This window comes from Vigna unguiculata, chromosome 3 (genome assembly GCF_004118075.2).
Source record: "Vigna unguiculata cultivar IT97K-499-35 chromosome 3, ASM411807v1, whole genome shotgun sequence".
NCBI lineage: Eukaryota > Viridiplantae > Streptophyta > Magnoliopsida > Fabales > Fabaceae > Vigna > Vigna unguiculata.
This window is the reverse complement of record NC_040281.1, coordinates 4,644,206-4,656,675: the sequence shown is the minus strand read 5'-3', so window position 1 is coordinate 4,656,675 and position 12,470 is coordinate 4,644,206. Positions and strand designations below refer to the sequence as shown.

General features: G+C 31.7%; 1 protein-coding gene across 1 annotated transcript; it reads left to right on the top strand.

Moving 5' to 3' along the window:
* Nucleotides 1-4,387: 4,387 nt before the first annotated feature.
* On the top strand, nucleotides 4,388-7,834 carry LOC114177507 (patellin-3-like). Its single transcript, XM_028062883.1, has 4 exons — nucleotides 4,388-5,857; nucleotides 6,104-6,228; nucleotides 6,320-6,455; nucleotides 7,168-7,834. The coding sequence occupies exons 1-4, from the start codon at nucleotides 4,601-4,603 to the stop codon at nucleotides 7,423-7,425; spliced, it is 1,776 nt and encodes a 591-aa protein (XP_027918684.1). The 5' UTR covers nucleotides 4,388-4,600; the 3' UTR covers nucleotides 7,426-7,834.
* The last annotated feature ends 4,636 nt before the right edge of the window (nucleotides 7,835-12,470 follow it).

Genomic DNA, 12,470 nt, shown 5'->3' with positions numbered 1-12,470 from the left:
GTTGTGTTAGGTATCGAAAGATGTTTCTAGAATTTTATATTGTTTCTTTATATAATTCTAAACTTACACGTTTCAATCCAAAGTTTGAGGAATTTTTGTTTGAGTTAGTAATTGGATGAGATTGTGTATTTGTTTGTACCTTGACCTAACAAACCACGTAACAAAAAGTGTAGTTGTCGACTTCTAAGCAACCTTCGAATTCATAAGCATGGGATCATTTATGTCGATTAGTTACTTTCTTAAAACCAAACCTTCTTAACTCTTCTGTTGGCTTCTTGCCATGAAATCAAATGCCACTTTCTACAACTTTTCCTACCCCAACGTGTCGCCTTATTTTTACTTACCATGTCTCATACTTGGTCTCCCTTCATCAATTAAAAAAGACTTCAACAAATAAATCATTAATTTATTGTCTAAAGTATTACATAATTCATTTGAGAGATAATATGAAACGAGTGAATATTATAATAGGTTTAGTAAATAATTTTTTTTATAATTGATTCTAATTTATCATTCTCATAAGTGACAGACCTACGTGTGTACGAGGTGCACAAGTGAATTCTCTGATTTTTTAAAATTATAATTAAATGTTTGAAAAGATAAATTAGGTTGCTTCCTCTCATTTTATATGTTTATCCTTCCTAATTATTCTTTTTCAAAGTTTATTGGATTGAGATTCAAATAATTTTTATTTCTCTTATTAATTTAAAGTTTTAGATCCATCACTGACTCTCGTATTATGTCAAAAAGTAAAATTTAAGTATAATTTAACTTTATAAAAACTAGCTTATAAAATATGTTTACACTTATTTATTTATATATTGTAAATTGATTTTATTTATAATGGATGTCAAATTTTTAAAAGTCTCTCTAACAAGTTACTAATTAACATTCCAATCAAATAATTTTTGACTAAAAATAACTTAGTGATAAAGTTAAAAAGAATGGCAAAAGAGATTATAAATTAAATTCTCCCACTAATAATTTAAAAATATAAAAATATGATTTGATAAATTTAAAAGGATAAATATTAACGAGTAATATTGCCTATAAAAAAATCCATCGTAGAAATTATACTAATTTGGATTTCTAGAAGAAGATTTTAAAATCTGAGAATAATAAAACATGGTTGTGAAAAGTGTGGAGAAAGTTTACACGAAATAAGTTAGAGAGTGAGAAAAACATTACGAAATATCTTCCGACATTTGGTTAATATGTGAATGAAACGATGAAGTAGATTGTTTCTAAGTTCTTAATATATATATATATATATATATATATATATATATATATATATATATATATATATATATATATATATAAAAGTCGGTTTATAGTTACATAATCGTATAAAAAATAAATTACCTTTGCATATATTATATTTAGAAAAAAAAAATGACGCAACCATGTGAAAATATCTTTGTTGATGATGATAATTTTTAATAAGTTGTGATTTGTGCGATAATTTCGGGTCCGGTTTTGATTCTTGGAGAGTGGAGTTAAAAGAATAACGTTACTTAACATAATTACATGGTTGTCTCAGAGGAAGAAAAGAGAGTGTGATTAGTTAAACGGCAAATGAAGAACGTAGTTTACAGAGTTACACATACCCCACACTACACAACAAAAATCATTATCACCACATTCATTATATTTGGTAACATAAAACCTTTATTTTTAGATGCCAACCCACCATTGGCTACCACCTTAAAAGCACCTTATCTGTTCAACTTCATCAAATTTTTATTTTTCCCCTATCACTCTCCATTTCTTACTTGTTAGTGCCACTATACCAAATTCAATAATTAATGCTATTTCACACAACCATACCCAATCCTTGTCTTATGCCCAATATTCTTCAATGTTGCTTTGTTTCAAAGGACCCACCACTAACCAACTCTTTTCATCTTTCAACATCTCACATATATAGAGATACTCATCCAAAGAGGAATATAGGGAACTTCAAAAATCACCCTAACCTATCTTCACTTAGGTAGGTAGTAAGCCCAAATCTTAGGATCCAAAATCGATTTATGTGGGATATCCAATTATCATGAAAATTGATTTTGAGATAAGTGATTAGAATCCTCAAAGTTATATATATATATATATATATATATATATATATATATATATATATATATATATATAAATAAGTAAATAACTGTGAATAAGACAATATTACTTTATATTTATAAAAATTGAAACTAAATTAAAACTAAAAATAAATATAAAATTAAATTGAAATTTTATTCATGAAAAAAAAATCAAAAAAAGTCATATTGAATCAATTTATAAAAAGAGGATCTAAGGAAAAAAACTAGAAGACCAAGTTAGATTTATAACTTAATTGAATATTTCTAACACTGGTTTTCGGTAAGAAAAATGTTTTATTTTTTAAATTGAAAATGTAAAATAGAAATGCTTTATATATTACTAATTGGCTAAACTAAAGTCACTCCAAGTTTAATGTGTGATGTAATAGAAAAAAAGTGAGGAGTAGTAAGATATAAGAGTTGATAAAGCCGTGCCCAATTGTTGAGCCCACTAGACAACTGAAAGAGGCTAATGCTTCATGCACCCCATAATTACTAATTGTGTCCTGCAAAATCAAGTAAAGACTCAAATATTTTCCATCATTGCATCACATCACCACTGTTGTTTTTCACCATCGTTGTCACTCCGGTGCTGCAGAGAAAGAATACTGCAGAAGAAAAAGACGAGAAAAAATGTGGAAAAAAAAAACTTTCTCATAAGCTTTTTGCAGAATGTATTTATTGATTTCTAGAAAGCTCTTTCCATAATACACGTATTATGTGTTTTGAAAACATTTTCTGGAAGAAATTATATGCATTCCAATATATATTTTATGCGTTTTTTGAAAATTTATGAAAATCTCATTTAAGAAATCTTGTTCTGAGAGTTTTGTTCAAAAAGTTCCTAAAAGTTTGTTCTGGAATGTTTTAAAATAGTCATTTTCGCAAATTTGAGAGGTGTGTGAAGAATTTGTGGAGGTGCAGGAAGTAAAAGAATTTGAAATAAGGTTCTCGAAAGGCCCAGAAAAAAACGTAGTAAGGGCCGAGTTGTATTTGTAGTTGCCAAAGAGCAGTTTTTGTTGGCAGGGATTATGGTCATGGTTCGGTTTTCTTTCACACCCTGTCTTTAGAAGAATTAAACATCTAACTACAATAATAGGTAATATTTATTTTCTTATGTTTTTCAACTTTGGCTTATGGATTTTTTTTTTCAATTTTTTTATACTGCTAAATGTTCTTAATTTATTAATTTTTATGAAAACGAATCAATATAATTTTTTTGTTGTTGATAGTAATATCTAACAGGAATAACAAATAATTTGACATAAATTATAAATGTGAGGAATGCTGTCATCATAATTTTTTACAAAAAAGAATTACATTGACTTGTTTTTGATTAATTGAAAAAAATTATAATAAGAAAAGAAAAAAAAATTGTTAAATGACCTGTGATGGAATGTGGACCAAAGTAAAACACTTTAATGGTCTGGATGGAATCATAGGTACAGCTAGACTTTCACAGATGACAACAAAACAAAACAGATTCCTAACAGAAGAAGAAGCATGCAAAGTGCAGGTGTGCCACACCCTAGCTTTTTAGGGACAGTAACACCCTAACCAACCACACTTCTCATCAATTTTTAACGTTATTCCTTCCCATCTTCTCTTTTTCTGTCTATTTATCAATTTTCTTTTGGTTAATTACAACACTATTTCTTCTGGACACAAGCATTAACTCCCAGATTATCTTTTTAAAGAACAATATATGAAACAAATATGAACAACGGCACCAAAATCCGGAGTTTGAAATGCCATTTTTGGCAAATTTTGAAAAAAGAGATAAATAATGTGAATTGATTTTCTTTAAGAAACATATATAACATATAATTTCACAAAACCATGTCTCTGAATTTGGTTTTACTCTAATTCGATAAAACCGCGTCTAATTGTTTTTACTTTAGAAACGTATATAAATAGTCAAACACGTGTAAATTACTTACTTCTAATTCTCTTGAGCACAATATCTATAATGCAATTAATCTATATATTTTATTTATAAAATAAAAAACAAAATCATCGGATATTTTAACGGGAACATTGTTATATTAATATTAAGTTGTGCTGAGAATAAAAGGGTGGAAAAAAGAGTTGGGTTGGAAAGTGGGGGGTGAGTAACTGGTAAGTAGGGCCACGATCCGTTGGATAATTGAGATGGTGTAGCCGGCAAAACCGCCGTTGATTTTCCTAATTCCGAGTTACAACGTTACATTACAAGATATACAACAAAACAGGTCCCACACATGGGTCCCACCTTCTACGTTAAGGTTTCTCCTTCCAAGCTGTCACAACACAACACAACACAACACTACAACACGATCTTCCCTTCTCTTACATTACTCCCTCTCCACTACACTCATGACTCACCACTTCTTCCATCACTCTTTATAACCCCTCTCTCCCTTCTTCCTCATTCCTCATTCCTCATTCCTCATTCACAATACTCTCTTCTTCATTTCTCTTTCTTCTTCTCATCGTTTCTCACTATAAACTTTTCTATATCTCATATGGCTGAAGAGGCTTCAAACCAAGCACCACCTTCTCAAGAATCTGTGGTGCAAGTGGAGGAAGTGGTGGTAACTGATGTTCTTCAGCCTGCAGACAAAACACCACCACCGCCGCCAACTACAACGACCACTGTTCCTGTCGAGAGAGATTCGCCGCCACAACCTGAGCCTGAGGCGCCGGAGAAGAAGCCTGTTGAGGAAACCGTTACTCTCGAGACTCACCTCTCCAAACCCAACAACGCCGATGACAGCAGCAATGATGAGAAAGTCTCTGAATTCAAGGAAGAAAGCACCAAACTTTCCGACCTGTCGGAAAACCAGAACAAGGCACTCCAAGACCTCAAGAAGCTCGTTCAAGAAGCACTCCAAAGTCACGAGTTTTCCTCCAAAGAAGAAAAGAAGACACCTCCAACAACGGCTTCTGCTGCTGACAAGGAAGAACAACAACAGCCGCAGCAACAAGAAGAAGTTGTGACTGAAACTAAAACTGATGCTGCCCCAGAAAAAACCGAGGAGGAACAGGTGGAAACAAAGAAAGAGGACCAAGTCGAAACAGAGAAAGAGGAACAAGTAGAAAAAGAAGAGAAGAAGGAGGAAGTGAAAGAAACGAAGGAAGATGATGATGGAGCAAAAACTGTGGAGGCCATTGAAGAGACCGTTGTTGCTGTCTCTTCTTCTGTTCCGCCTCAAGCTGAAGAGAAAGCTTCTGAAACGGAGGCCAAAGAGGAAGCTTCGCCGCCACTTCCACCCGAAGAAGTTTCCATTTGGGGAGTGCCACTTCTTGCTGACGAGAGGAGCGATGTGATTCTTTTGAAGTTTCTGCGCGCGAGAGAGTTTAAAGTTAAGGAGGCGTTCACCATGCTGAAGAACACGATCCGGTGGAGGAAGGAGTTTGGGATGGAGGAGCTGATGGAGGAGAAGCTGGGGGATGAGTTGGAGAAGGTGGTGTTCATGCATGGCACTGACAAGGAGGGACACCCCGTGTGTTACAACATATACGGGGAGTTCCAGAATAAGGATTTGTACAGGAAAACTTTTTCCGATGAGGAGAAGAGAGAGAAGTTCCTCAGATGGAGAATTCAGTTCCTGGAAAAGAGTATAAGGAAGTTGGATTTCAACCCTGGTGGCATTTGCACCATTGTTCAGGTCAATGACCTCAACAAATCTCCTGGACCTGCCAAGTGGGAACTAAGACAAGCCACCAAAAATGCCCTACAATTGCTTCAAGACAATTACCCTGAATTTGTAGCCAAACAGGTACTCTCCTACACTTTTACAATTCACTGTTTCTAATGATAAATTGTTGAAATTTTCAACTGTATCTGATTATCTCACTAGTTCTGATTATTTGTCTGTTAGTCTTTCTGGATTCTCCTTTGATTCCCCAGCCTGAATTTGAATGATTAAATGCAAAGATTGGGACTGCGCGCATACAATACACATACACATGCTAATCAAATCCAAATGCGTGTTGCTTTAAATCTCGTTTTTGTTTTGGTTCAGATTTTCATTAATGTACCATGGTGGTACCTGGCAGTGAATAGGATGATAAGTCCTTTTCTTACTCAAAGGAGTAAGAGTAAGTTTGTCTTTGCTGGGCCTTCGAAATCAACAGAAACCCTTTTGAGGTGAAAACATAAAGTTTCAAATTTTGCTTTATCTTTGTGGTGTTTTGGTTTGGTTTATGGTTTTGATGTGTCTGTCTCTTTGCACTTTCAGTTACATAGCTCCGGAACAGCTTCCGGTGAAATACGGTGGATTAAGCAAAGATGGGGAATTCGCAAATACCGATGCTGTCACAGAAATCACAGTGAGGGCGGCGTCAAAGCATACCGTTGAATTTCCAGTAACTGAGGTTGGCTTTCCATTGCTTTTTTCCGGACAGGTTTTTGAGAATCCAAAGAATTCAGCATCGGAATGGGGAATCTTTCATAGGATTCCCTGTTCTCAATATTTTATGCCACAAAATGTGCAGGCTTGAAGAAAATTAAATTTCAGTAGTAAATTAATTAATACATCGTACATAAGTAAATTAAGAACGAGCACGATAAATTCGGTAGAGGTTTGAAAAATGAACATAAAAACCAGCTTCTTTTGTTAGCTATCTTTTGCAGAGAGGTTGGAATAGTCAAATTTTTTTTCATATATTTCTCAAGCTTTAGAGCCAAATTTCTACTCGTGTTCAGGAAACAAATAAAATGTGTGGACCACTTTTGATGTCTGATAGGCTATGTTCTGCAAAAGATAAAGTAACGTTGAATATTAAATTTGTCGGATATTTCAATAGTGATGATTGATGACAGAAATTGATGTTCAATCAAATGCAACCAACCATAAGGAAAACACGGGACGAAAACTTGAGAGAAAAAGAAAAGAGTATGATTATGATATTAATGTCCTACAAAGTATAGTGTTGCATATTTAAGTTCTGCATCTTATATAGTTACTATTAGAAGCTGGTATAGGAGTTATATCAGTTAAAGTCCTAGAATTGATGAATAGATTGAAAGATGATGAAAATGTTTGGTAGAATGGTTTTATTTACTTATGTTTTTGTGAACGTGCAGAAGTGTTTACTCTCTTGGGAGCTGAGAGTAATAGGGTGGGAAGTAAGCTATGGTGCAGAATTTGTACCAGATTCAGAAGGAAGCTATACAGTAATTGTGCAGAAGAGTAGAAAGGTTGGTTCATCAGAAGAACCAGTGGTTTGCAATAGTTTTAAGGTTGGTGAACCTGGAAAAGTTGTTCTCACAATTGACAACACAAGCTCCAAGAAGAAGCTGCTCTTGTACCGATTGAAGACCAAACCTTCACCCTCAGATTGATTAAAGTTATCATTATTATGTTTATCTGCAAGTGGGAAAGGGAAGAACAAGAACAGTACCTGCATTCGTTGCTCACAAAGATTAATTATGACTTTCCTGCTGTTCATATATGAATATATAAAGTTTTTGTTTCAATGATTATTATTATTATCATGTGTTCAACCATATCATATAATTTTATATATACCCCTTTCTGTGTTTCTCTTGGCATGCTTATTTATTGTTGTTGTCATCACTGAAGATAAATGTCAAGGTCCCTTTTTGAATTTGGGGTGTCTTTTGAGTTGGTGTTATTCATATTATGGAGAAGTTGTTGCTCCATTTGTATGTTATGAATATCATGTAAATTTTGGTGGGACCTCTATCTGTGTCTCTCTGTCTGTACCCAAAGCATGAAGTGTTTGAGAGCTGTCATGATCTGTGTTCCCATCAAGTGATGATGTGAATGTCTATAATGGCTGTGTCACGTTGTTATATTGTGGTTAAGTCTTGAATCAGCTTTTTGAATGATTTGACTCACTTTCATTACACCAACTTAAAACCATTCTTGGATTTTTCTTTGGGTGTTCTAAACTTGGTCTGTGAAACAAATTCTGTTTTTGGACATGTTTTAAAATATGTTTATACACTGTCTGAAATGTTTTTTTTTTTCTTGATGAAAGCTGTATCAAGGTTTCTTTTACAACTTTGTATAAATTCAAACATTTTGTTGAAAATATTTTCAAGGATTCTTTCTACTTGAATTCTCATCCTTATCCATTAAAAACATCTAGGTCCCATTGAGGTAGAGATTGAGAATTGGAGTTGGAATCAAATCTTAAAAATGAGATCTGAACATTTCCACTTTTGGTGCATATATCGAAATTGAAAATTTAATTCTAACTTCAATTCTGTAAAATTAAAAATCAGTTAATTCATAAAATAGTTAATTACATCTTAGTTCAGATCTTCAGAATTATATTTCTAGTTAAAAAGAATACTATATTTTCTTTATTCTCAAATAGTTGTCATTAGAGAGGTGCATAATAAAGAAACCAATAAATCTACGAATATTTTAGAAAGAAATTGATCATGAAAACAGATTATTTTACAATTTTTTTACTTTAATTTCTTCAAAGAAAAAGCTATTCATTTTAATATTTTTTCCATTACCATTTTGTAAGAATGTAAGTGAACAACATTTTGCAAGTTCAGAAACTAAAGTAAGCTTTTCAAAAAATTAAAGAAAAATAAGGATCAAGATATATCATTTTAAGAATAAAAATAGGACTATTCTGAAAAAAGGGCAAGAAAGTATTACATTAAAAAAAAATATCTTCTTTTCGGTGGGTTAACAAATATTTCTATGAAACTATAATAAACAAGAAATAACTTTAAAAATATTTTTAAAATAGAGAGAAAGACTATTTTATTTTTCATGTTAAATATTTTAGTAGGTATTATCATTGCCATGTGTTATGTGATGCATTGACAACTCTTTTTGCTGGCACCAACTCATGACTCTTGGCTACTACATCTACTTACAACATCCAACCAATCATAAATATCCTTCATATCTTTTATTTAATCTTTCTGCAAATAAATTTATATATACTTATCCATTAAAAAGAATGGTCGGAGACAACTTACTCAAAAGGAGATTAATTTTGTTAAGTATGTTAATGTATTTATTTACTGAAGAAATAAAAAAAAGGTTGAATCTTTGAGTTGCATATGGCAGCCATGAAGAAGAAATGGCATGTGTAAATTGAGAAAATAGGAAGACAGTGAAAGGGCCCAAAGATATTAAAAGTGGGTGCTTTAACTTTTGTGCACCGAATTTCATCATAAAGACCACTGATTACTCTAAACTAGCTAGCTTTTGATCCGTTTAAAAACTCTTTAGGCACTGTTTAGCTTCTTTTTTCAAACAAACTTTTGATCCTTTTAAGGCATGAAGTGCAGGAGGAGCATGATTTAGACCAAGCACGTAGCAATGTTATAGAAGTGTTTTTGTTTCTTTAGTTAGGCAAAGCCTTAAAACAAAACATCTTAGTACTATTTCCTCCTTCATCATGTGTCTGTCAGATCAACATTAATGTTTCTTGCGTAAGTGGATACACTGCTCCTTCTGTCTTTGTTATTTTAAGGAAAAGTGGGTTCAAAAATGGTTTAAAGATAAAACACCACAACAAGTGAAAAAAATTCTCAATCATTTTTTCCTGATTTTAAAGAAAATAAAATCTTCTGGAATCCTGGGGCAATCATTTCCCTCTATCCCTTCTTTTATAATTGATCAAAAAAATGTTTTTGTTTTTGGAAAAGAAAAAGATAAAAGGAAAGGAGATTAGAAAAGAGCAATGGGATCTGAGGGAATCCAATTCTGATGAAAAGAGAAGGAAGGAAGAAGAATATTTGAAGTTGAAAATGATACGTCAAATGTTGCAGTCTCTTAACGTTAGGAGTTGTCGATTTCGGTGTTCACAAGTCACGAGCATTAACGAAGTGACAAAAAAACGATTCTGTGATAAGAAAAAGTGCAAAAAACTAAAGTGGCATGGTTTCCAAAGATGTTATGTGTGTGTTTTGATTAATAAGGAGATGCAACATTCAGAGACTCCAAAAGAAACAAACCAAGTGAGAAAATGGTGTCACTTTAGTTCACTTATTGCTGTTTTTTTTTCTCTTTCCATGTACCTTTTTCTCAGTGTTGTGGTTTGAGCTGCAATTTTAGGCCTTGTAATTCTCCACCAGCTATGTCGTAACGGAAATAAAGTGCTTTTCTTGTCTTCTATACAAAGATTTTCAAATAAAATCTGAAATGTAAGGCTGCCATACTTGTTTGGTTGCATATTACTTATATAGTATCAATTAAAAACGTAAATGATTTGTTAGTAATTAAACTTTGACAATTTTATCTTATAATTTGATTTGAGATTTCATTTAATTTTTTACTTTTTTTTAACTTTTTATATTTTAAAATCACTTAAAAAATTAGTTCATATTATAAAAAAAATTATCAAAAATATATTAATTATGTTACCAAAATATTACTGTTCATTAAAAATAAAATTAATTTACACTATTTGAGTGGATATAAATTTTATTTTATAAGATGAAGTTAAATTTAAAATTTATTTATTTAATATGGTATAATAATATAACAATTAACAGTATAATGATGATAAATTTGCTAAATAGAAAAAAAAAATCAAATGGAAGAAACAGTTATTTTTGGTTTTACGGATAACAAAAGATGAATATTATATTATGAAATATAGAAAAATATAAGACGAATATTTAATATTTTTTTGATTGGATATTTCGAAGATAGTTTTGAATTCAAAAAATGTCTTCTAACAAATTCAATCCAGGTAATATTAAAAAATATATTTCAAAATAAGTGATTTGAAAAGTATTTTTGGATTCGAAAATAATTTTTAGAACACTCATTTTGGATTTTTTTTAATATGTTGGAATGGATATTCCAGAAAATATTTTTGGATTTAAAAGTAACTTTTGGAACACTAGTTCTAGAAATATTTTTTATATTTTGAAATGTATTTTGAGATTCATAAATACTTTCCTAAACACTATTTTGAAATACAAAAGAAAAATGAAATACATGTTTTGCAAGTAATTTAGATCTAAAAATATCTTTTAGAACTTTCAATTTGAGATATATTTAAAATTATATTTCATAATAGTCCTTTCAAAGATATTTTCAAATTCAAAAATATATTTCAAAACAGTCATTCCAAAATAAAATAAAAAATGAAATGAATATTTTGAAAGTCATTTGGAATCTAAAAATATCTTCCAATGAATGTTTTTAAAATTTTATTTGAGAATAGTCATCTTGAAAAATATTTCCAAATCCATAAATACCTTTCAGAATGATTTTTCTAAAATATAATGTTAAATACATTACAAATTAGATGTTCTTAAATATATTTTTTGGATTGGAAATCATTTTCAAAATACTTCTAGGATGTGTTTGAAAAATGCATTCCATCTTTTCCACTTTCGACATTCCTCACTTGCCATAACTTAGGATTCGTGTTGTTGTGTTGGAACGAAGTCATAAAAATGCACGAAGGGTGATAAAGATGATGGACACATATGAAGGGGGAAGATGGATGTAAAAGAATACTGAAGAGAAAATGTTAGGGGTGTGTACCAGTGCTGATGCGATGAACGGAGAGAACGATGGGTAAGAGGAAAAGGGTAAAATTGGAATATATGACTTTAGGGGGCGTGCAGGAAGAAAAGGCCATCTATCTCATGGGCTTGATGTAAATTTTCGTAGTCTGTGTTTAGAGATCTTAAATTTGGCCCATAGAAATAAGGCATGGGACAAGTGTCCACGGCCTACTACGTTTTGAACAATTCAAATTCTTTCATCACTGGCTATTGTTTAACAAAATTGGATGGGATTTTCTTTTTATATCCCCTTATTTTTTTTTAAAAAAAAATTGAACTTAGGATAAAATCAACTTCAAACTAAGTGTATTTTTTTCAAGTATTTTTCATAAAATACTCTTCTAATCCTTGGTAAAAATTGATAAAATAACTAAGTTAACATGAATCATCTAACTAAAAAATCTAATAAATCCAAGAGGACGAACTCATTTTTTACTTACTAGAATTTTCTTAGGCATGTGAATCATAAATATGTGCAGTTTTAAGAAGAAGAAAAAATCTCCTCGATTTTCCACATAACCATTAATTCACCTGCAAATTATAACGTGCAAAAGCTGAAAAGGAAACACACAGAGAGGTACAATAAATGTTTTTCACACTTTACATGGCACCGATTGCCGTCAATGTGTGTGGTGATTGTGTGGTTCTCTGATTGGACCTTCACTTCCACAAACCTTACGGTGGCACCTTACGACCCTTCTCTGCGCACACGTAATTGCTTTGCATGTTACACTTATCTTCCACCTCTAACACAATCTCTCACACATACACCCATATATAACAACATCAACACCCTCAATTTCTTCACTTCCACCTCAACAATTCATCACTCATGGAGAGAAAAACTTTGAGCTTCGTCTTCT